Source organism: Rhincodon typus, chromosome 12 (assembly GCF_021869965.1).
Source record: "Rhincodon typus isolate 14 chromosome 12, sRhiTyp1.1, whole genome shotgun sequence".
Classification (NCBI taxonomy): domain Eukaryota; kingdom Metazoa; phylum Chordata; class Chondrichthyes; order Orectolobiformes; family Rhincodontidae; genus Rhincodon; species Rhincodon typus.
In genome coordinates, this window is record NC_063343.1 from 3,561,471 (window position 1) to 3,586,264 (window position 24,794).

Here is a 24,794-nt window from a genome sequence, read left to right on the forward strand (position 1 = left end):
ACATTATCAATCCAGCTGCAAGTCAACTCACCAGCCAAGGTAATAAGTAGCAATATCTTGAAAGAGAGAGATGGCCCTCCCCAATTTGTTCCAACTTTAAGTTTACTTGAGAACCAAACTCGGGGAAATTCAACCACAAGAACCTTCACAACTTAAGAGTTCTCTGCTTTTCATGTCAAATAATGTGTCAACTCATCAAAGATGGTGCTGAGCAGCACTGAAAACCTCTCAAATTACTCTTTCCTTTTCACCCTTTTGAAAATGCAGTTTTAACATTCTAGTTTTTCTTCTGAACTGCACTTAAATGCTGTGCTGTATTATAATTGTAGGTATTTGATTGCAAGAATCGTGCTCCCTTTTTATAAATCGCTCAAAACACCCAGCAAAGTTTTGAAATTGTCTTTAAAAATCTTGGTAAGTTGAGGAAGTGTTTGTTACTTCACTGAAACTAATCCCTGGAAAGTTGAATTGCTGATCACTAGGGAGGGAGAGGCATTAAAAGATTTCAAAGAGCAAGCTTAAAATATTTAAAAGCGACAGCAAAAGACATCGGAACAGTGAAAATGCAGCCATTAATTTAACCCTGGCTGGACAGATTTTGTGACACTGTTGCCTCTTCCACCCCAACCCCCAAACCAGGGTTTGTGAATGAAAAGCTTGTTCATTATCACAGTTTTTCAATACTGTCTCTGCTGAAGGAGGGGAAAGGGTAATGGGGTGGGGGGGTTTGGTGGATGGAGAACGTAGGAAACTGCACAACTCTGACTAGTCTGGAAGAGCTCTGTTTACTTAACAATGCAGAGGCCTGTTTGAATATTGTGTGAGCTCCTGATTACATTTCTGGTTTCCTGTCTGCAGTGAGATTTCGATTCATGTTAACTCCTTTAGTACTGGAATCTCAAGTGTGCAAGTCAGAACAAGGACGGGCCTATGCCTGAGCAGCATATTTCCCTGGCCGCTCTCCCAGTTTGTTTAACCCTGTAGGATGCCAAGATGTCTGCACCAATGCATGTTATTGCTTGAACATCTGGGACAGATGGGGCAGCGGGAGAGAGGAATGCCCAAACAGCTCTGTTTTAAGTTGAACTGTGCCGTGGAAGTGTAGGCATGGTCTGCTGAATCTTTGACCAAGTTGAAGAGGAACCTCAGCAGTGTAGAAACAGGATTAGGGCTGACAAAGCCTATAATTTTTGGGAATAGGTGCATGGTTCCTCAAAGTGAGCTACCTTGAAATGCGTTTACAATTGAACAGCTTAGCGGGGCCAGAAGGCATTGGTGAGTCAGCCTAGGAACAGAACTAGATCTTTGTAGGCCTGTTCCAACATTCAATCCCCTTGTGACTGATCGGCAATGCATTCTGTTCACTAGCTTTCGCCCCCACCCCACCTCCCACACACTTTGATACACTTACCTAACAAGTCTGGCTGTCACAACTTGAGCTTCTCATATTGACTGCATCTACAGCCTTCTGAATGGGAGAGTTTCAGATTTCTGCTGTCCTTTGTGTGGTTGTTGGGGCGGGGAGTGGGTGGAATAAAGAGCTTCCTGATTTTACCCTTAAATGACCTTGCTTGACTTTTCAGATTGCACCTCCTTCTGAATTGTCCCTGCCAGAGAAACCAGTTTCTCAGTGTCCACTTGCTTTAATCCCTTAAACTCACCTGGATCATCCCCCCCAACCTTCAGAATTCAAGAGAATACAGGTCAAGTTTATGGAACCTGTTTTTATTGTGTAACCTTATAAGCCTTCTGAACACCCTGGTAAATCTGAGCTGCGCGTCTTTTAAGACTAGGATATCTGCCTTAGTTTTGGCGCCCAGGCTGAATGCTGTAGATTTTTAAAAGGGCATTTGTTTGTGAGATCTGGGTGCTGCCAGCTGGGTCAACATTAACTGCTCATTTCTAATGGTGCTTGAGAAGATGGTGTTGAGTTGCCTTCTCGAAACCAGTGCTGCAGTTCATGGGTGAGGTTTGGGGGTTCGCCTACAATGCACCTCATAGAATCCTTATAGTTTGGAAGCAGGCTATTTGGCCCATCGTGTCCACACCAACCCTCTGAGGAGCATCCCACCCAGACCCTGCCACCCCCACCAAGACCCTGCCCCCACCCCTCCCCTAACCTTTCCCCGTCCTCTGAAAAAGCCCAACAAACCAAATCAGTTCAAGGGCAGTTAGTGTTATTTTGGGGTGGGTTCCCCCTTATGAAGGCTGGTACTTATGATTACATACAGGAGTGTAATTTTAAATCTCCAACATATGAACATTTCCTATACTTAGAAACAGCTGCTTTATATTTTCTTGCATTGTGTTCAGACTTGTGTGCAAATGAAGTTGCAAACAGACTCAGAAACAGAACCTGCTTGCAAGCCGGGGCCTGCCCGTAAATGCTGACCCAGCCAGCGCTGTTGTCATTCCCATGAATGAATGAATTTTTTTAAAAAAAAATCCCTAAAATCTAGCTGCATAGAGACAGACTGCATCAATATGGTGCTGTGCAGTCATCTGTGAACATCACCATTTCTGACCTCGCGAATGGCTGCCACCAGTGCACACGCACACAGTTCACACATCCTACCGAGTCCAGGTTCCTCTTTCCCCATGAACTGTGGTGCTCTGAAAATGCCAAATTGTCATTCCTATGTACCATTTGTGCTAGTCCAGTCCGAGGTTACTACTCCTCGCACTTGGTTCTGATAGGCTCACAGCAGCAACTGCCTGGAGGAACCTGGCTCTGATTACAGTTATGCAGAATCCTCCAAAAATTGGTCTGTAGTGCTCCTCCTGTGACTTGGTCAAAGGATCCTTTTGCAAGTCACATGAACAACGCTGACTGGCTGCCTATTTGGCAAACCTGGCCTAGATTGTCCTGAAATATGTACTGTACTGTAACTGTACTGAACTTAGCCCAGTTCATTGATGGGATCACAGAATCCCTGCAGTGTGGAAGCAGGCTATTCGGCCCATTGGGTTCACACTGATCCTCCGAAGAGCATCCCATCCCGCTACTATCCCTGTAACTCTGCATTTTCCGTGGTCAGTCCGCCTAACCTGCGTGTCTTTGGACTGCGGGAGGAAACCCCCACAGACACGGAGAACGTGCAAACTCCACACAGACAATCGCCCGAATGTGGGATTGAACCCGGGTCCCTGATGCTGTGAGGCAGCAGTGCTAACCACTGAGCCACCGTGCCGCCCCAAGAATGCTTTATTCTTTAAAATAATTGAGCGATTTATGCTGTTGCTGCAAGAGGCATAGTTTCCACCATGTGCTACTACTGGGAGAGTTATCAGTGTACTACTGCTATCATCATATCTCTCTCAGACTGAGATCCCTGTGTTGAAATCTGGCCAAATGTGATCATTCTGAACATCTTTAGCGCTTTTTTTTAAAATGGCTTGCTAACTCTGAAACTCTGACCCGTGTCAGTCCTGTTAGGTACCCTGCTTTGGTAACACTTAATGAATTATGTGCATGTTCCTGCTCTCTCAGTCACTGCCTGAGGTTTGAAATGGAAATGGCCAGTAACTTTAAGAGAAAATGAAACAGCACTGGTGAAATAAAACTTCCTGCAATGGAATAATTGAGGAAAACTTCCTTTTACTTGAAGGATAGAAGAGAACTTGCAGTTATTTTTCTGGTTAAAGCGTTACAGCTGTTTTAGAGTGAGGGATGATATGGAGGTGCTGCTGTTCGACTTTTGGGGGACAAGGTCAAAAATCACATGACACCGGGTTATAGTCCTCCAAGTTTATTTGAAGGCACTAGCTTTCGGAGTCTAGTTCCTCCTTCAGGTGTCAGTGAGTGGTGTTGTTATGCGATGACGACTGAGACTTTTAAGCTGGGTATTGTTTCCATGAATCACATCAAAATCCTTTCCTTTCTCTTGCGCGAAGCAAATGACGCAGCTGGCAACGATTCATTTGTGAAGCTGAGGCTTCAGGTGAGATATGGCACTCCAGAGGCTCAGCCCAACAGCGAACAAGACTTTTGTCATTCAGCTCCATGTTGGAGGTTGCTCCACATATGGTGTCGGGAAACACTTTTTTTTTTAATATTTCTTTTCCTGTGCTCACTGCTCGAAGATGCATGCATTTAATAGCTGCTGAAGGAAAGGACTATATTGCATGTTGTAGTCTGCACAACCTCCTTTACTTTCTTTCAAAACAAAAATCTGCTAAACAGAAGAAAGAAGCCAAACAATATTAGATTCAATCAGTTTACGTTTTTCTCCTTATTTTATTTCAGCAATGATCCCAGTGATCTGGGAGGCCTGATTTGAAAGAGTTAATTAATCCATCGCTGTGAAATACAAATGTATGTGTTAGTCTAGTCCCTGCAATTTGTCAGAGCTGTCCAATCTGCTCCATTCCCCCACTCTCTTCTCACAGGTCTGCAGAGCTTCTTCCCTCGAGTGCTCGTCCAGTTTCTTTTTGAAGTCTTTGATAGTCTCTGCTTCCACCACCCATAGTTCCAGTTCATTGCCACGTGTGTCAAAAAGTGTGTTTCCTCTTGTTTCCCACACAGCACCAGCCCCAACCTAAAGTATCAAGTCTGTGTCCATTAACTATACAGTCATACAGCATGGAAACAGACCCTTCAGTCTGACCATAATCCCAAACTAAACTAGTTCCGCCTGCCTGTGCCTGGCCTATATCACTCCACACATTTCCTACTCGTGTTCTTAGTTCTTGTACCTGCAGATACTGGCAAAAGTTTCGTTTGCCTACCTATCTAAACCTGTCATAATCTTGTACACCTGAAATCAAACCTCCCTCCTTGCAAGTGGAACAATGCTTCAGTCTGGCAATTGCATTCCTCATTATTATTGTCTCCCTCAGACTACCGCTGTTACCATATGATGGGAACTGTTGGTACAAAACTGAACAGGAGCTATTACCTGCCTAGGTTGTGGGAGCGCATAACGTTGCTGTGATCTGATTTAAATATTCACTTCTTGCAGTGGACCCTAGCCTTGTGTCTCTATTAGCCAAACAGCTGAGCTGTAGTGGTGAAGCCTGATCCAGAACCCAGCTCATGTAGTGTGTGACGTAATTAAACTTGTCTTTTATTTGCCCACGATTTTCGTCAAACCTGTTGCGCGCTCGCTTCTGCCTCATACAGCCCCACCTGCTCCATTAAAAACGGTTTTCTCTTCCAGCAAGGTGCTTTGATTTCACTTTCCCTTTCTTCCATTGACCATCTGCCCTGCACTTCACTTAGCTTGTGTCTGTAGCCCGCAGCGCTCTATTTGCTAAGATGGTAATGTTGATGTGCGAGTCTTGGCATGGTTTCAAAGCAGAGGTTGGATCGGCTTTGCGTCTTTGAAGGTGGTAAAAGCATTTGATGTTGTGGTTAAAAAAAGCCTCCAGGATCCCCTGGGTAATGAGAGGAGAGCTATCATACTGCAGCAATTATGTCAGATCTTTTTAAATCACTTGTTAGACTTCAATGTTGTCCAGCTCTGGAACTACATATCAGGAGGGATACTTTTGGAGAGGGTGTGGAAGCTATTGAGCAGAATCATATTGGGGTATTGGTCCTCAGATTCACTGGAGGTTCTTTTCAGAGCCATCTATGAGTCACTCTGTTGGTGTTCAGCACTACATCCAAGCATTGAATATTAACACGCACCCCACAGTCCCAACTTGTCTGTCCACCCCAAGACATTCCTTCAAATCCTCATGTCTACTGTAAAGGATGAAATAGCAGAGCATTTAGAAATGCGTAAAAGATCACAGAGTCGACATGGCATCATGAAGACAGCTCATGCGTGATAAATGTGCTAAAATTTTTTGAGAGGATAACAAACAGGGTAGATAATGGGAAAGCCGCGAATTTAATATTGTTGGGTTTTCAGATAAAGTACCACACATCAGATGCTATCTCCAAGACCATGGCCTCTTATATCAGCATGCATAGAAGATTGGCTACCTGATAAAAGGGGCATTTTCAGGATGGCAACTTGCAGCATGTGGAGTGCCAGAGATCAGTGCTGGGGCCACAATGATTTCCAATATGTTAATGACTAAGATTAGGGAAGTGAATGTACCACAGTCATGTTTGCAGATGACACAGTAATAGACCACGAGATCTATGCCCTTTGGTCCTAGAGCCTACCACCTACCTACATGGTGGGAAAGTAAGTGGTGAGAATGACACACAGATGGTCTGCCGAGGGATATTGACAGGATAAGCGAGCAGGCGAAACCTTTGCAGATAGAATATCTTGTGGAACAATGTGAGGTCATGCACTTTGACAGGAAGAATAGAGGAGCTGAATATTATTTGAATGGAAAAGGACAGCAGAAAGCTGCAGAACAGTGCATCCTTGTCCATGAATCTCTCAAAGCTAGCATCCAAGTTCAGGTAATAAGGAAGGCAAATAAAATATATTGATCTTTATTTCAAAGGGAATAGAATATAAAAGTAAGGCAGTTTTGCTAACACTATACAAACACTAGTCAGACCTCAGCTGGATAGCGTGAATGATTTTGGGCCCTCTATTAAAGCAAAGATATCCTGTTGTTTTAGGCATCCAGTGGAAGGTTTACTTGGCTAATACCAGGCATCAAGGAATTATCTTATGGGGAGAGGTTAAGTAGGTTGGGCCTGTACTCATTGAAATTTAGAGGAATGAGACGCAATCTGTTGGAGTATATAAGATTCCTACAGGACCTGACAGGGTAGGTGCAGAAAGGTTGTTTCCTCTTGTAGGAGACTCTTAGGACTAGAGGTCATTGTCTTTTAATAATGAGTTGCACATTTGAAACAGATAAGGAGAATTTCCTTTCTAAGAGGGTAGTGAATTCTTTACCTTAGAGGCTGTGGATGCTGGGTCAGTCAGGTATGTTCAAGCCTGAGGTAGACAGATTTTTAATCAGAAAGGGAATCGTAGGTTATTGGGAAAAGACAGGAAAGTGGAGTTGAGGATAACAGATCATCTCATTGAATGGCAGTCTCTGCTCCTGTGACTTATGGTCTTAAAAACTACTCACATTTGCTGTGTTTTATTCTTTTTATGGCCTGATGGTAAATTTTGTTTAAAGCTACCATGCAGTGTCTCAGGCTGTTTCACTGAAGCATAATTGCAATTTATTCTTACTACAAAGATGTCACATTTTCTTTCACTCTTTTGGAAAGCTCCAGTTTTGAGTTTGAGCAGGTTGGGTAAATGCGGTGCTGACCTCTCACTGGCTCATTATCCAGCATAGAGCCCCAGCCCATGTTTCTGTAAGATTTGTCTTGTTGCCACAGGCATTGTATTGAACCTTTATTGTCTGCTGCTAGAGTGATAAGCGTCTATTTTTGGACTGCATGAACCGTCAGTGTTTAAATGCGACTAAACTCCTATCAGCTTCAGATACGTTTGTGATTTGCACTGATCTGCACTCTACATACTAAGAACAGTTGGTTCCGAGTCTGCTTGGAGACATAAGGGAGAGATGCTGTTTGCACTGGCAGGTGAAACTAGAACTGGGGGGCATAGCCTCAAAATAAGGGGACCAGACTCAGGACTGAATTGAGGAGGAACTTCTTCAGCCAAAGGGTTGTGAACCTATGGAATACCCTGCCCACTGAAGCAGTTGAGGCTTCCTTGTTGAATGTTTTAAGGCAAAGATAGATTCATTGAACAGTAAAGGAATTAAGGGTTATGGTGAGCAGGCGGGTAAGTGGGGCAGAGTACAAGAGAAGATCAGCCATGATCTTATTGAATGGCAGAGCAGGCTCGAGGGGCCAGATGGCCTACTCCTGCTCCTAGTTCTTGTGTTCTTATATTATTTGGTGTTTTTTCTTTAGTTTTCGAGTTGCTGTTGCTTGTTTTGTGCTCACAAACATAATTTTAAGACTGCATCGGTAAAGCTGTTTTGCTTTTGGCGCTGGTGTCATCTCTGAAATGTTGCAGTGCCCTGGCTGAATGGTGACATGAAAGAGGCACCCGAGCAGAATCCATGATTGTAGCAGACAGCTAATTTTACCACTTTTGTCAGAATAAATATTATGTTTTACATTATCATAAAATCCCTGCAGTGCAGATAGACGCCATTTAGCCCATCGAGTCTGCGCTGACCCTGTGAAGAGAATCTAATCCAGACCTAATGCCTCCATCCCTGTGTTTCCCATGGCTAATGCACCTAAGCTGCATATCTTTGGACTGGGGAGGAAACCGGAGCACCCAGAGGAAAACCCACAGACACTGAGACAATGTGCAAACTCCACACAGACAGTTGCCCAAGGGTGGAATCGTCCCTGGCGCTGTGAGGCAGCAGTGCTAACCACTGAGCCATCGTGCCTTCCGCAGTTAGTGGAAACTATCAGGATTAAGTCAGAAGAATAACATTTCAGAGGTGTTTTCTGTGTAAAATGCTCAGCCATCTATGTACTACCTGCCAATGTGAGCCAGTGACCTCTGACTGTCTATGTGATATTCCTCGTTGCTTTTGTGGGATTCTGCAGGGTTATGTGCATCTTCAGATGTAACACTGTTACCCAGTTGGATAGCGAATGTCCCTGGGGTCAATCCAAAGCCTTCTCAGTATTCACAATATTACACTATTGCTGAGTCTTTTAAATTGTTACACAGGGCAAATAAAGTTTTTGATGTCTCCACTTAATTTCAAAATGACAAACTGTATGGTCTATGTCCTTTCAAAGATGTTTTTTGTGCCTGGAAAGAGCATTTTGTAATATCTATCAGAAGGACAATGTCATTGGTCACTAACTGGTGATATCACTGGTGGAATCAATTTGAGGAAAAATGTTAGTATCTCACCATATATTATTTTAATGTTATATAATACTGCAAGTATTTTCTGCAGTAACACTTTTCGCTATCTTACTACATCCCAAAGCCGGTTAATCTACAGGCTGTACCTCCTGTGGCTTGGCACCCAACTTAAACTTTCAGTTTAAAGCACCCCGAATCTTATTTCCGATGGTATAATTGTGATGTTAATTTTAAAACGTCAGCATCTAGTTACCAGTGGGGTTTGCTGTTTGTTTACAAACTAGGTTTATTGATGTGTCCTGGCTGGATCCCTTCCTGCCTGTCACTTGGGTTTGGCTTGGAGGAACTGGTATTCCAAAAGCCTCCTTTATGTCGTCTTCCCTCAGCAGCGTCACCTTGTCCTCAGCGTCTAAGACATCATTGTGAAGGGATGTCCCAGGGTCTGTATTAGACAAAACACCTTCTGTGGTCTGACAGATTTTCTGCTCCAAAGGTTTGCTCCTCGGTTTGCTGGATTGCAGAGGTTTGATCTGTACTTTGAAATTATAGTCAGTGTTGTTCACAGTGAAAACCCAGTAGTCATTTTGCTCACAGCTCTACCTGACCAGTATTCAGAGAATGTTTTGATGAGGTTTGTTCAAGGTTCAGTTTTGTGCAGGACGCACAAAACAAGGACTTATGGTCTTTTAAAAACTACCTGCATTTGTTTTCTCATTTCTTATGGCTCAAATGGTCAATTTTGTTTAATGTTACAGTGTAGTGTCTTGGGCTGTTTCACTAAAGAATAGGTGCTATTTATTCTTAATATAAAGATGTTACATTTTCTTTCGCTAGTTTGGGAAAAACTCCTGTTTTGAGTTTTCTTGTGTGCTGCTGTTAGAATTATGTCCTTTTTTAAAAAATGTACACCCAGGAGGGAAGATACAACTTTGGTTTAATGGCTGTGCCGAAAATGGCCTCCAACAGTGCAGCACTCCTTTGGCCCTACACTGGAGTATCAGCCCAGATCGTATGCAAAACCTCCTCAACAGGGGGCTTCAACCCCTTTTGATCAGGTGGCTTGAACACTAAAATGAAGTCAAGCTGGAAGGCCGATGTCAAAATTGAAACAATATCGAGTGTGGCCAGATAAGGAACGCAAGACTGGGTTCACCAAAAGTCACCTATAAAGGAGCTGAGATATACAAAGTGTGGAGCTGGATGAACACAGCAGGCCGAGCAGCATCAGAGGAGCAGGAAGGCTGACGTTTCGGGCCTAGACCCTTTCTGAAGAAGGGCCTAGGCCCGAAACGTCAACCTTCCTGCTGCTCGGCCTGCTGTGTTCATCCAGCTGTACACCTTGTATATCTCAGATTCTCCAGCGTCTGCAGTTCCTACCATCTATGAAGGAGCTGACTATTCTTCCCAGACAGTGCGATCATTGCTCCTTGTTCCTCTTGGTTCCAGGTATTCGTCCTCCGATCTTAAATGGCCCAATGCACCCACGTCCCTTGGTGGCACTGTTGGATGGCCGGGATTGCACTGTGGAGATGCCGGTCCTGAAAGACGTCGCAACAGTGGCATTCTGTGATGCACAGTCTACTCAGGAGATACACGAGAAGGTAAGGATGTGCTCACTCGCTAGTGACGTTCGGAATGGTTCAAAGTAATTTGGCAGGAGTGTGGGAGCCAAGAACAGGGATAGCAAGGTGCAGCAAGCATTGGAAGAGGCACCACGTAGCACTAGAATAGGAGGTATTCGGTAAGCTCACAGATAGAGGGAAAGGAATAGGGTTGTGATGCCTGCACATAAATTCACAGAATGTGGTAAATAAAATGTAGGTATGATGTTGTGGAAATAATGGCAATCTAGCTCAAAAAAGAGCAGGACTGTGTATTGTGTGCCTTAGCACAAAATATCCAAGAAAGAAAGTAAAAGGGAGAGGGCAACAGGCTTGATTATGTAGAGCATTGTGCTGCTGGAGGGAGGATACTCCAGAGTAGTCAAGAACAGAATCTACTACACAAAATGTGTAATCACATCACTCTGTTGTGTACAGGCCACCAGTTAGTGCCATAGAGGTATACAGTGTGGAAACAGACCCTTCAATCCAACTCATCCATGCCTAGCAAGTTTTCCCAAACTGAACGAGTCCTACTTGCCTGCGTCTGGCCCATATCCCTCCAAACCCTTCCTATTGATGTACCCATCAAAATGTCTTTTAAATGTGGTAACTGTACCTGCACTCCCCACTTCCTCTGGCAGTTCATTCCACACACGAACCACCCTCTGTGTGAAAAGATGTAGAGCAACAACTTTGTGAGGAAATTACAGAGAAGTGTAAGAACAGAGACTCCTAGTGGTTCAGGTATGTAATTCTTTGAAATTTGCATCACAGGTAGATAGGGTGGTTAAGAAAACGTTTAGCATGCTTACCTTCATTGCTCAGACCTTTGAGTATAGGAGTTGAGATGTTATGTTGAGGTTGTACAGGACATTGGTGAGACCTCTTCTGGAGTACTGTATGCAGTTCTGGTCACCCTGTTATAGGAAGGATATTATTAAATTAGAGAGGGTTCAGAAAAGATTTACTAGGATGTTGCCAGGAATGGGGGGGCTTCAGTAATATAAAATAGGCTGAGACTTTTTTGACCGGAGTGTAGGAGGTTGAGGGGTGACCTTTATAGAGGTTAAGTTAAATAAGAGAGATAAGTTAAATAGCAAAGGTATTTTCCCTAGGGTGGGGGAGTTTGAAACCAGGGGGAATATTTTTAAGGTTACAGGAGAAAGATTTAAAAAAAGATGTGTGGGCAACTTTTTTTACACAAAGAGTGGTTTGTGTGTGGAATGAACTTCCTGAGGAAGTGGTGGCTGCGGGTACAGTTACAACGTTTAAGAGACATTTGGATAAGTTCATGAACAGGAAAGGTTTGGAGGGATATGGGCCAAACACAGATACGTGGAAATAGATTAGTTTGGGAACATGGTTGGTGTTGACCATTTGCACTGAAGGGTCTGTTTACATGCTGTATGACTGACTATGGAGTGGTTATAATGGAGGACTCTTATACCAGTCTCAATTCTGATAATTATTGAGGTGTTTAGGGCACTGAGAGGTTAGAATTCCTGGATTATACAGAAGAATTTTCTGAAGAAGAGCCGAAAGAAATGCAGATGCTGTAAATCAGAAACAGAAACAAATTGCTGGAAAAGCTCAGCAGGTCTGGCAGCATCTGTGAAGAGAAATCCGAAATCAGAGTTAACATTTTTGGTGGAGTGATCCTTCCTCTGTTGTGAGGAAGGGTCACTAGGCCTGAAACGTTAACTCTCATTTCTCTCCAATTTCTGTTTTAATTTTCTAAAGTAGTATGTTCTGGCTGAACAAAAAAAGAGGAGGCATCACTTGATCTTTTTCTTCAGATGCTTTAGGCCAAATAGATCAAATATTACAACCAAATTGGGGGAGTGCACCGCTGCTTTAGTCCCACGAGTCCTCGAGTCCTTGAGTCGCATTGTATAACTCTCTTAGTCATCAAGATGACCAGAGAATACCACGTCAATGTCAAGTTTTAAATAGCATGATCTATTAACTCATTTCTTAAGAAACTTACTGGTATATTATGAAAGCAAAATGTATTCAACAATGATGCCATAATTTGCATCAGTCAATATCGTCGAAGTATAAATGCTTATCTTTGTAAATATGTTTCACACGCACACAAACGTACAAGAAAATATTTCTCTGCAGCGATTGACTTTCTGAAAATAACAAAACACTTTGGGTTATTCTTGAAGGCAAAATGACATAATATTCTGGAGTCTGTTGCTCTGTTCTTCTGACAGGTGTGTTCAAGTCACTAATGGTGCACTGTTGTCATCGTCTTGTGGGCACAGCTTGCTGAGGAGGTGCCTTCTTGATACGTTTCTTCAGTCACTCTTTCTCAAGACCGAATTCACACTGAGCTCAACAAGAGGGTTTTCCTCTCTGAAGTGAGGGGGATCAGCTGGGAAGCTTGTTCTTTGCAAGCATTCTTCCAGCTCAGCTGTTTATCTCTCACTTGCCTCCAAATGAACAGGATAAAACGTGTATCTGTCCAAGTCAGTCACTGTACAGGAAACCAATCAGTCTCCTGATGCAAAGGAAGCCTTGCTTCAAAAAATCTTCAACTTCCACACAAACCTTCCATGATCTCTTTTAAAGAAATCGCTCCAGGTTTTTGCACAATGTTTGATGTAAATCCATTTTCCACAATCCTTCCAAATTTAAGATCTCCAAGCAATATTAAATATGAAGCACAATATTGAAAACAAACAAATCCAGAGTTACCCTGGGTGACAATACAGATAAGGGCGCATATTTCATCTTGATGTCTTACACAGATGTCAGATGGATCATCGGATTAAAGAACCATGCTGATTATAGAAAGTTCACAGGGGAACTGAAAAAGTAAATAAGACAGGTAAAATGTGTATGAGAAGAGACTGACAGCTAACACAAAGGGAATTTAGGCACGTTTTAGAGGCATATATATTGTGAAAGTGTGACAAGAGGAATGTTGCAGTTAGGTATTGAAAATAATGTTAACATATTGAGGCAGAGGAATTAATATTTTATTTAATTCGAGCGACTATAGGCCTAAACTGCTGAATCTCTCCTCATCAGGCATGCTTTTCATCTCTGGATTTAAAATGAACCTTCTCTGAACTGCCTCTAATGCAGTTAATCCTTCCTCAAGTAAAGGGACCAAAAACTATATGCAGTATACTCGATGCAGTCCCATCAATACCGTGTGCCTTTGGAATAATGCTTTTATACTCCATTCCTTCAGCAGTATATGCCAAAATTCCATTTGCCTGCCTTATTAACTGCTGTACCGGCATTCTAGTTATATGTGTCTCATGTATAAGGAAACGCAAATCCCCCTCTCTCCATTTCGATAATTTGCTTTTTTTTTTTAAAGAATTCGTCTGGCCAAAATGGATTACCTTACACATTAAAATGCATCCTGCCAAATTTTGGCTATTCACCTACCTGTATTCACTTGTAACTTTCTTGTTTCTCCATTGCAACCTTAGTTTCCCATCTATTTTGGTATCATCTGCAAGCTTTCTATCCCTGCGTCCAAGTGTTTAATGCCAATTGTAGGATTAACATTCAAGCTGATGATCTGTGATCAGTGCTGCTTAGTATTCTGCTCCTCTTTCCAGATGCTATTGGTCCTGAATGTTCCAACAGTTTTCCCTTGTGATTTCAAATTTGCAGCTTGCACAATATCAAAGTGAGTGAATTTATTCTTTGAATTGTGTGTGCAACCAATCTGATTACATTGTAACTCCAGCTTAATTTGTTTTTGTTACTGCTGTTGCAGTGACAATTAAACGTTGGGCCTTCGGTAGTGCTGTGGAACAGAGAGACCTAGGGGCTCAGGTATATAATTCTTTGAAATTTGCAGCATACACAGAGAGGGTAGTTAAGAAAGCATTCAGCATGTTTATCTGCATTGCTCAGACCTTTTGAATATGGGAATTGAGAGGTCAAGTCAGTGAGACCTCTCCTGGGGGAATATGTCCACTTCTGGTTGCCCTTGTTATAGGAAGGATATTATTAAGCTAGAGAGGGTTCAGAAAAGATTTACCAGGATGTTGCCAGCAATGGAGGGTTTGAGTTATAGGGAGAAGCTGGACAGACTTTCCTCCTCTGGAACATAGGTTTGTAAATCGTGAGGGGTACAGATAAGGTGAACGGCAAGGGTCTTTTCCCTAGGGTTGGGAATTTAAAGACGAGGCAGCTTATTTTGAAGGTGAGAGGAGAAAGTTTTAAAGCAGACATGAGGGGCAACATTTTTTTTGCAAAGGGAGTGGTTTGTGTGCAGAATGAACTTCCAGAGGAAGTGCTGGGTGCAGGTACATTTACAATGTTTAAAAGACATTTGGATAAGTACATGAATAGGGAAGGTTAGGAGGGATGTGGGCCAAACACAGGCAGGTGGGATTAGTTTAGTTTGGGAACATGGTTGGCATGGACTGGTTGGACCATGCTATATGACTCTATGAATCTGTGACCCCATGACCAGCGTTGTGTGCTGTCTGCTGAAAGTATCAACAGTGGGCTGAATGACCTTTTCTGTGCTATAACTTTCTGTGGTTTTAAATCTTGCATGCTTCACAAAAAGTGTTAAAAGTCACACTGTTTCCTATTTAATACCACTAACTTGTGGTTAAGAGCATTATTTGCCACATACTTGAGCACCTTGCAAAGTTTGGCAGCATTTTGTACCTGACATTTTACTTCAACCACACTGAGATTGTTTCCTTCAATTAGAGTTAACTGGGATTGCAGTGCCAGAGAAGGATTGTTGAATGTGGCTGTGTCTTGTGTTTATATCACCAGCCAGAGCCTCTGGGACTGAGAGGTAAAATGGACAGTGGCATTTTCTCTGCCCATCCTTTTGTGAGGTCAGTGTGTGCAGTCTCTCAGCCCATAAGAAAACAAGCTGATTCAGAGCAAATATAGAGTCATACAGCACGGAAACAGACACGTCGGTCCAACCAGTCCATGCCAAACATAACCCTGAACTAAACTAGTCCCACCTGCCTGCTCCCAGCCCATACCGCTCCAAACATTTCCTATTCGTGTACTTCCCTAAGTGTCTTTTAAACATTGTAACTGTAACCCACACCCACCACTTTCTCAGGAAGTTCATTCCACATGCGAACCATCTTCTGTGTAAAAGATTTGTCCCTCCTGTCTTTTTTAAATCTCTTGAATGACAAAGCAGACTCAAAGGGCCGAATGGCCACCTCCTGCTCCTAAATTCTATGTTTCTGTGTTTGTCTTCTCACCTTAAAAATGTGTTCCCTGGTCTTAAAATCCCCCACCCTAGGGAAAAAACACCTACCATTACCTCTATCTATACCCCTCATTATTTTATAAACTTTTATCAGGTCGCCTCTTAACCTCCTACGCTCCAGTGAAAGAAGTCCCAGCCTTTCTTTATAACCCAAACCTTCTATAACCGGCAACATCCTGGTAAACCTCTTCTGAACTGTCTCCAGCTGAATAATATCCTTCCTATAATGGGGTGACCAGAACTGGACACAGTGTTCCAGAAGAGGCCTCACAAACATCCTGTAAATTTAAATGTATGTGCTGCTTTGTTGTTAGGATTTCATTGAAGTGTAATGCATGGAATTTTCAGCAGTTGGATAAGCTACCATAATGTGTGCACATGCGCTCGTGGCCTGGATCATTTTTATCTGTCAGTTTGAACACCTTGTGGTTTGGTTTTTTTTCCTGGAAGAGTTGCAGCACAGGAGGAGCCTGTGTAACCTGTCACATGCATGCTGGATTTCTGTAAGAACAGCTCACCGCGTCTCATTGACCCTGTCAACCCTTTTCTCTCGGCTGATTATCCTCCTGCCTTTGATTGTATCTGCCTCCATCACATTCTTAGGCAGCGCATTTCAGGGCCTGAGTGCTCTCGGTGTAAAACAGATTTCTCCCCCCTCCATGTCACCAATGGTGCTGTTGCTAATTACCTTTCAGCTGGTGCTCTGCCAATGGAAAATATCGTAGAATTCCTACAGTGTGGAAAGAAGCCGTTCAGCCCATCGAAACCTCACCAATCCTGTGAAGAGCATCCCACCCAGACCCACCCCCCTACCCGTTATCCTGCATTTCCCATGGCCAATCCACCTAACCTGCACATCCTTGGACTGACGGAGGAAACCAGAACACCTGGAGGAAACCCACACAGACATGGGGAGAATGTGCAAACTCCATGCAGACAGTCACCAGAGGGTGGGAATGAGCCTCGGTCCCTGGACCGTGAGGCAGCGGTGCTAACCACTGAGCCATTGTGCTGCCAACTCCCTGAATACTCATATACCATGAATGTGTGCATCTATTTTGTGCCTCATACCATCAAAATATTCCTACCTTGGTAACATTTCGTTGTGAGCTATAACTCAAACTATATTGTTACTTGATCACTCCGCAAAACATTCTGCACGATGAAAAGATTAATATTCTGCTTTATGACTCCCTTTGTCCAGGATTTCCCCGTGGTTTTAGACATTGGTATCAAATGAAAATTAAAACTATAAAATAATCAAGAAAAAGAGGTTAAGCCCCAACTCTCCAACCTAGTCAGATATCTGAAGCTCCTTATCTCTGGAACAGAATATTTTTTGCACCCTCACCCTTTCAAATGTTATTTGCTGAGAAAATGTAAGTTGGAGGTGGATGGAGATCTGCGCAGGTTTTTACTGGTGGAAAGGGTGAGTTAAGAATATGACTGCAGTTTGTGCCGTATGTGTATTTGGGCTCGTTACTGGAGGGTGCCATGAGCCTGCAGAACTGCACCAGGCAAGAACCAGGGATTTTCTAACCACATTCCAACTCCAAGCTGCTTATGGGAAAGGAGTGGAACCTGACCTGGGTGGGCTTGCTGGGGGCTTTTAGAGAACTTTGCCATTAAATCATCCATTATGTAAGCTGAGAGTGTTTGACGGAAAGCATCAAAGGTTTTACTAGAGTTTGAGTGGTTTGTGTCTCTTTTAACTTGGTGTTTCTTACTTTAATTTTGAATTAACATCTTTTTCATTCACTCTGTACAATGGAACACCTACCTCTGTTTTATTTGTATGATTGGATAATTAAGAATTTTTCAGTAAAATCAATTCTACAAAAGTAGAAGTGGAGGGAACTGTGCAACTGTACCTGTACTGTGTTCACTTGGCTGTGCATGATGGAGCCGCGTTGATCTGACTCTCTCTCTGCAGGTACTAAATGAAGCAGTGGGTGCCCTGATGTACCACACCATTACATTAACACGAGAGGACCTAGAGAAATTCAAAGCACTTCGAATTATCGTCAGGATTGGCAGTGGCTATGACAATGTCGACATCAAATCAGCTGCAGATTTGGGTAAGATGTCGGATCATGGTCCGCTCGGAGCTGCATGATGTGGGGAGAATCGAACTGATTCCCAATCACTAACAGAGCAGCGGGCTCCTGTGCTGCCCTAGAGGCTCTACTGCAGTTGTACAATGGCTGATGGACATCTTGTTAGCACACAGTGCAGACCCACGCGTGTCCCATTTTGATGCTTGATAAAATTATTTGTATTACCTGCTTATTGATTTTGGTGACTAGCATTGACTAATTAAGGCTGTCAAGTTTAGTTCCCTTCTGTTGTCTATATTGCTTTCCCCTAAAACCGGCTGTCCCTTCAGGGATGGTACGGTGGCTCAGTGGTTAGCACTGCTGCCTCACAGTGCCAGGGTACCCAGGTTCAGTTCCACCCTTGGGCGTATGGAGTCTGCACGTTCTTCCCCGTGTCTGTGTGGGTTTCCTCCAGGTGCTCTGGTTTCCTCTCAAAGCCCAAAGATGTGCAGGCTAGGGTGGATTGGCCGTGCTAAATTGTCCATAGTGTCCAAGGATGTGCAGGCTTTGTGGGTTAGCCATGGGAAATGTAGGGTTATGGGGATAGGATAGGGGTTGGGGTCTAGGTGGGGCACTGTTCGGAGGATCAGTGCAGATTTGATGGGCTGAATGGCCTGCTTCCACACTGTAAGCGTCCACTCAGCCCCTAGATCTGGGACTCACCAATGTGTTCACAATGGAAGGCTAAAATATACAAAGGTGTGACATAGAGCTCCAGTGTGCTCCCCCACATTAGAGTCCCTACAGATTTAGCAAACTGTGTGACATTTTCCGATATTCCATCAAAAGCCTACAAAGCAACAGGGTTGGTGGCGGACTCTCTTTTGAACATTTTAGCCTTCTATTTTGAACAGATTGGTGAGCCTCAGATGGAGGGGTTGAGTGGGCGTTTAAGGGAAGATAAGATTTTTGAATGTATGTGTACACTATTCTTTATGGCACCTTGAGGAGAGACCACTACCAGCCTTGTTGCTTTGTGTAAGCTTTTGATGGAATATCTGGAAATGTCACAGTTTGCTAAATCTGTGATGAGTAATATCATAGAATCAATCATAGAATTCCTACAGTATGGAAAAAGGCCCTTTGGCCCAACAAGTCCACACCGAACCTCAGAGCATCCCATCCAGACCCACCCCCCTATAACCTACCTAATCTACACATCCCTGAACACTATGGGCAATTTAACATGGCATCTTTGGACTGTGGGAGGAAACCGGAGCACCCGGAGGAAACCCACGCAGACACGGGGAGAATGTGCAAACTCCACACAGAGAGTCGCCCGAGGGTGGAACTGAACCCAGGCCCCTGGCGCTGTGAGGCAGCAGTGCTAACCACTGAGCCACCGTGCTGCCCCTTAGATTAGCAATTATTATAACAAAAACAAAGACTGTTCACAGTCTCACTACTCGGTACGTTATCTGAAGATGCCCATGCTGGTCAAAAGTGGAAGCCTGTATTCCAGCAGACCATTGCAACCCCTTACTGAGCAATGAGATAACACACAGTGATTACCATCAATTCCAAAGAATACCAATCAAAACAGAGCATTCAAGCATCTGAAACAAGGGTGCAGAGTGCTGATTAATCATTTCACCTCATGGCTACATGGAGAACAATGTTTTGAGAATACTAACAGAAGCTTATTAGAAATGCTCTGGAGTGTTTTAAATCACTCCATTTTTATTTATACTTAAATGCTTTGATCTTTTTTGCTCCCTCCCAGTCGGTTCAGGGCGACACAGCTGCTTTCTGTGTAAGTGTTAGTTTGTGTGTAGCAGCGGTTCATCAATTTGAAGGCGATGCAAGTGTGAAGAAGGAGAGCCTGGCTTAAATTTCCCTACGACACGCACTGGTCCACTGCGTTGAGCGTCTCTCAGATGTTAAAAAGTTCAAGCAGGGTAGATAAGAATTAGGAAAACAGAAATTGGTGGAAAAGTTCAGGAGGTCTGGTAGCATCTGTGGAGAGAAATCAGAGTTAGCATTTCGGGTTGAGTGACCCTTTCTTCAGAACTGATGTTAGCTTGGAAAAGGATGGTTTTTATGATAAAATCAGTAATGAAATTCCCTGCTAGGGTTAATGGTGGGTGCAGAAGTTTTCAAGATTAACTCTAAGTGAATTAGGGAAAAGGGGATGGAGATATGAGAGTAGGGCATATATTTGTTGAACTGGCTTGACCAAATAGATTCATTATGTTTTGTAAATGGGGTGAGGGAAGGAGGAGACTTTTCAGCCTGCAAAACCAAACCTGGCTATATAGTAACAAAAAAAGGCTGTGAATTGAACACCACTGACCTGATTAGGGAAACATGGGGGCAGCATGTGGGTACAGCCCAGGCAGTGAATTACTGGGAGTGCCTGATGATGATGTCTGGACTGTGTCTTGGCATGTGGCTGGGGCATCTATTGTCCGATAAAATGAGAAGGTGTTCATTATCCTACACTAACGTCCAGTGCTCCTTCTATGTATTATATTTCGGTGTGCGGAACTCCACGGCTCATGCACGGCAGCGTACTTCCGAAGCCAGGAATTGATGCGTTGGCACTTCGACCTCGGAATGCAGCTGCATAGAATGCTGTTGACATCCCTTTCTTTAAAGTTAACGATCAGGCTTTTTTTTTTTTGCAGCTCAGTTAATAATACTGGCACAGTTGATTGATAAGTTTGGCAGTAAGTATGGTCATTTGATAACTGGTTAATGGGCGTGTGGTGGCGACACTTAAACTTTGCAACTCTTTATGTTACAGGGATTGCCGTGTGTAACATTCCCTCATCGTCAGTGGAAGAGACAGCAGACTCTACACTGTGTCATATTTTAAACCTTTACAGACGGTCGACATGGCTGCACCAGGCTTTGCGGGAGGGGACGAGGGTGTCGAGCGTCGAGCAGATCCGAGAGGTCGCTGCAGGAGCGGCTCGAATCCGTGGGGAGACTCTGGGCATCATTGGCCTGGGTAATGATGGACAGATGCTGTGACATTGCATGAAAGCTGTCCCCCTTTCCCCAGCAGCTTCTTTTCCTTTTCGAAAGGCTGTCAGTTCTTGTTGCAGCAGAACCAGAAACACGGAGACACTCTGCACGTCGGACAACATCCGTTGAGAGAATGGCCAAACTGTTTGTTTGAGCAGTCATTCTCTGCCAAAACTGCAAGTTGTCACCAGCAGCATCTAAAATGAGGAGGCCACTTTGCCCATCCCTCCCTTCCTACCCTGCTGGATGACTTGTGCTTGCAAAAAGGCTTAAACGGAAAGGAAACTAATGGTTTGTGTCAAATGAGCAATAGGTACTAAGGCATGCGTGAAAGATGTATAAAATGCTTAATTTTGAATAAGTTAAAGGGTCGAGGAAAGGCACGTAAAGAGCAAACATGAATAGCTCACTAAGCAGAGCATGTTGCGGAAGCCTTGTGGAAGAAATAGGTAGTTAGAAGAAATCAGACTGTATTACCAACACTGTGTTTGGACCTGTTCTATCCTTGGCTACATACCCGGTCTCCTGTGGTTACTGGATGGTGGGCAGTAGCAGGAATAGCGTCCAAGCCTACCCCATTAATGCCCCACCTGAGTTCGGCTAAACTTGATGCTGGGGCCACCCGTTCTGTGCGATTTCAAACCATCCCGCACCCCCCCACCAGACAAACACCATCCTCCGATTGCTAACTTGTTTCTCACGTGTTGGGGATTGAAAAAATTTCACGTCATCCTTTTCTGTTGCAGGTCGTGTTGGCCAAGCGGTGGCTTTGAGGGCAAAAACGTTTGGATTTAATGTGATTTTCTACGACCCGTACCTGCCAGATGGTGTGGAGAAGTCACTTGGTCTCCAGAGAATAAGCACCTTACAGGATCTGCTGGTTCACAGTGACTGTGTGACCCTGCATTGCAGCCTGAACGAGCACAATCACCACCTCATTAATGACTTCACCATCAAACAGGTAGCGAGAGGACGGGGTCCTGTGTATTACTGTGTTGGTATGTCACCAACAAAAACACTCAATTAAAACGTGTGCAACACCTTACGTGCTTTTGTACTGTTGGTATTCAAGTCAGAACCAGTCAGAACCCGAAGGGCCTGTACTGCGCTGTAGTGTTCTATGTTAAAACACGCAATCCTCAAATTTTTGCTAATCAGTTAGGATAAATGTCCCATGTAGTTTCACGGAAGGTTTTTTAAAATTAGTGTCTGGGATTTGGACATCTCTGTCAAGTTTGACATTTATTGGCCACCCCTAAAGTCCTCCTTGAATTGCTGAAAAAATGTTTCTTTTTATAATTTGATACAGTCATAGAGCTGTACGTCACAGAAACAGACCCTTTAGTCCAACTCGTCCATGCCGCTCAGATATCCTAAATTAATCTAGTCCTATTTGCCAGCATTTGGCTCATATCCCTGTAAACCCTTCCTATTCACATACCCATCCAGATGCCTTTTAAATGTTGTAATTGTACCAGCCTCCTCCACCACCTCTGGCAGCTTGTTTTATACCAGCACCACCTTCTGTGTGAAAAAGTTGCCCCTCAGGTCCCTTTTAAATCTTTCCCCTCTCAGCTTAAACCTGTACCCTCCAGTTTTGGACTCCCCTACCCAGGGGAAAAGACCTTGACTATTCACGTTATCCATGCCCCTCATGATGTTATAAACCTCTATAAAGTCACCCCTCAGCCTCCAATGCTCCAGGGAAAATAGCCTCGGCCTATTCAGTCTCTGCCTATAGCTCAAACCCTCCAACCCTGGCAACATCCTTGTAAATCTTTTCTGAACCTTTTCAAGTTTCACAATGTCTTTCTTATGCCAGGGATTGAATGGCTTGCTGGGCCTCTTCAGGCTGGAATTGAATCCAGGACCCTGGCACTGTGAGGCAGCCGTGCTAACCGCTGTGCCACCCATTAAGAATTGTCTGTGTTGGTGTTTGAATAGATCCAGGCCAGATAAGGACAGCAAGTTTCCTTCCTGAATGGGCATCAGTGAGCCAAATGGGTTTTTACAACAAATCAGCAGCTTTGTGATCACTTTTTGATGTTTATTTCCAGATTTTCTTCTAAACTGAATTAGATAGTTCAAATCCCAACACAGCAGTTCAACTATGTTCAAAATTATTCTGGCAACACATTTGTATTTCCATCCACTGTGCAGCAGTCTGATGCTTTCCTGCAGCTCAGTTACTGTGCAGGTTTCATCCCTTATCTGAGCTCAATCACCTAACCTTGTGTGATGTAAGATGGTAGTGTTTATGTTGCTCACAGCTCTTCCTGTTGGTGTCATTGACCGATGCCATCCTTTTATCCCCAGAGTAGCTCATCCACTTTGTCCATCTCTTTTTCCTTTTATTTCTCTCTTTTTTAGTGTTTTTTGTTTTTTCTCCCCTCTCTTCTTTCTTCTCGGCGATGTCCTGAACTCCCAGCCTCCCGGCCCAGCATGGCCTCAGCGTGGACTTCAAACCTCGAGGTGATTCCAGAGCAGTCTCGAGAGCCTCGAGGTGATGCCTCGGTCTGGACTCGAGACTTTTGCAGACTAGAGGCTGGGTGCCGATATGGACTGGATTGGAAGGACTGTTCTTCTGAACTTTTTATTTCTCTACTTTTCTAATTTATTCCTACGATCTGCAATGCTGGACTTTTTATTCCTTTATTTTCTATTTCTCTCCCCACCCCACTCCCCCCCCCCCCCCCTAAGAATTTGTACTGAAGAATTTGTACCTAAGATTTCGCCAGAAGTAGTGACTTGTAAACTTTTCACTGTCCTCATGTGAGTACATGTGACAGTAAAGCTAATTCAATTCAATTCACCTCCACCATAATTGTCTATTAAAACAGTGAATCATAATATCTTATTGCAATTTAGTAGATTGCTGAAATGAGCTAATTGAATACTTAATGATTTGCCGAATCCCTAATTGAAAGTGGGATAGTTTACAAAATTGTCTAATTGTATAGAGATTAGATGACATGAACATCACGCTGTACTGTTTGTATGTATAAAGAGTTAACTGCAATCTCAATTTTGAATGATGTCAATACTGTTTGGAGAACTTCTCCTGCCAGTTCAGGTGGTAACTGTTCTGCATCATTGAATGCATTTTGCAGAAGTTTATGATATTATTATCTGGTTTACTTAGCAGTAATGTGTACATCAGAGAATCTTGCTGCTTCTTTATAGTGCAGTACCTTCTACTGTGTTTGCCCATTCACTATGCAGTGAGTTGCTTCATTTTGCATTTCACTGCTGGTCTGCCAGTGAAGCCCTGTTGTAATATTGCGAATCCAATTCACAGATGCGTCAGGGGGCATTCCTGGTGAACACAGCACGAGGGGGACTGGTGGATGAGAAAGCACTGGGCCAGGCACTGAAGGATGGACGGATACGAGGAGCAGCTTTGGATGTTCACGAATCAGAACCTTTCAGGTGGGGCACAGCACATAGGATGGCTTTGGAAACGGGTTGGTCAAGGCATTTTGGTTTTGTTTGTCGGTGGTGAATTTTTTTATTTATTGGTGGGCAAGTGATGGTGCATAGAGGAGCAAGGTCTATTTTCCTTCCACAATACCTTCCTGGACTTTACTGCACCCCGGCCTCACCCCTTGCCAATGCCTGGGCGAATGATTGAGGCAATGAACATGCCAGAACTTGGTTCCTTGTCTGTGAGTTAACTGAAGCAGCGTTTTTGCCGTTAGCCTTGGAGCCGCAGCGATTTGGAGACGGTGGGAAACTCTCTGGCCATTGGTCGTGGTCAGTAGTTCCTGCTGGGATTCCGCATGCGAATTCTGCTAAAAACAAGTTCCAATTCTTTGAATGTCCTGAATATACACGTGGCTAATAACTATTTGTCTGTACCTTCGAGAGACCAAGCATGAGAAAGGAGAAATACTGCATAAAAGAAGGTGAGATACAGGTAGCGTCAGAGTAGGAAATAATACAGGAGTGTTTATGGGCAGCGAGAGAATGAGATTTAGGTTTACTATAGAAAAGAGCAAGGAGCAGCTCAAGGGGCTAATAGTTCATTAGGGGAGGGCCAATTCAGAGAGTCCAGAAGGGATCGTCGTTAGGGGAGGGCCAATTCAGAGAGTCAAGAAGGGATCGTCGTTAGGGGAGGGCCAATTCAGAGATACAAGAAGGGATCGTCGTTAGGGGAGGGCCAATTCAGAGA

General features: G+C 43.7%; 1 protein-coding gene across 4 annotated transcripts in view; it reads left to right on the top strand.

The window, feature by feature from the left end:
- LOC109937286 (C-terminal-binding protein 1-like) overlaps positions 1-24,794 on the top strand; it is an 80,879-nt gene that overhangs the window by 48,550 nt on the left and 7,535 nt on the right. For all 4 annotated transcript variants that reach the window (XM_048603529.1, XM_048603527.1, XM_048603531.1 and 1 more), the window contains 5 exons: positions 10,173-10,327; positions 17,491-17,635; positions 20,400-20,606; positions 21,370-21,584; positions 23,922-24,052. In XM_048603529.1, coding sequence (XP_048459486.1) covers positions 10,173-10,327; positions 17,491-17,635; positions 20,400-20,606; positions 21,370-21,584; positions 23,922-24,052 — 853 coding nt within the window. The remainder of the gene's footprint in view (positions 1-10,172; positions 10,328-17,490; positions 17,636-20,399; positions 20,607-21,369; positions 21,585-23,921; positions 24,053-24,794) is intronic.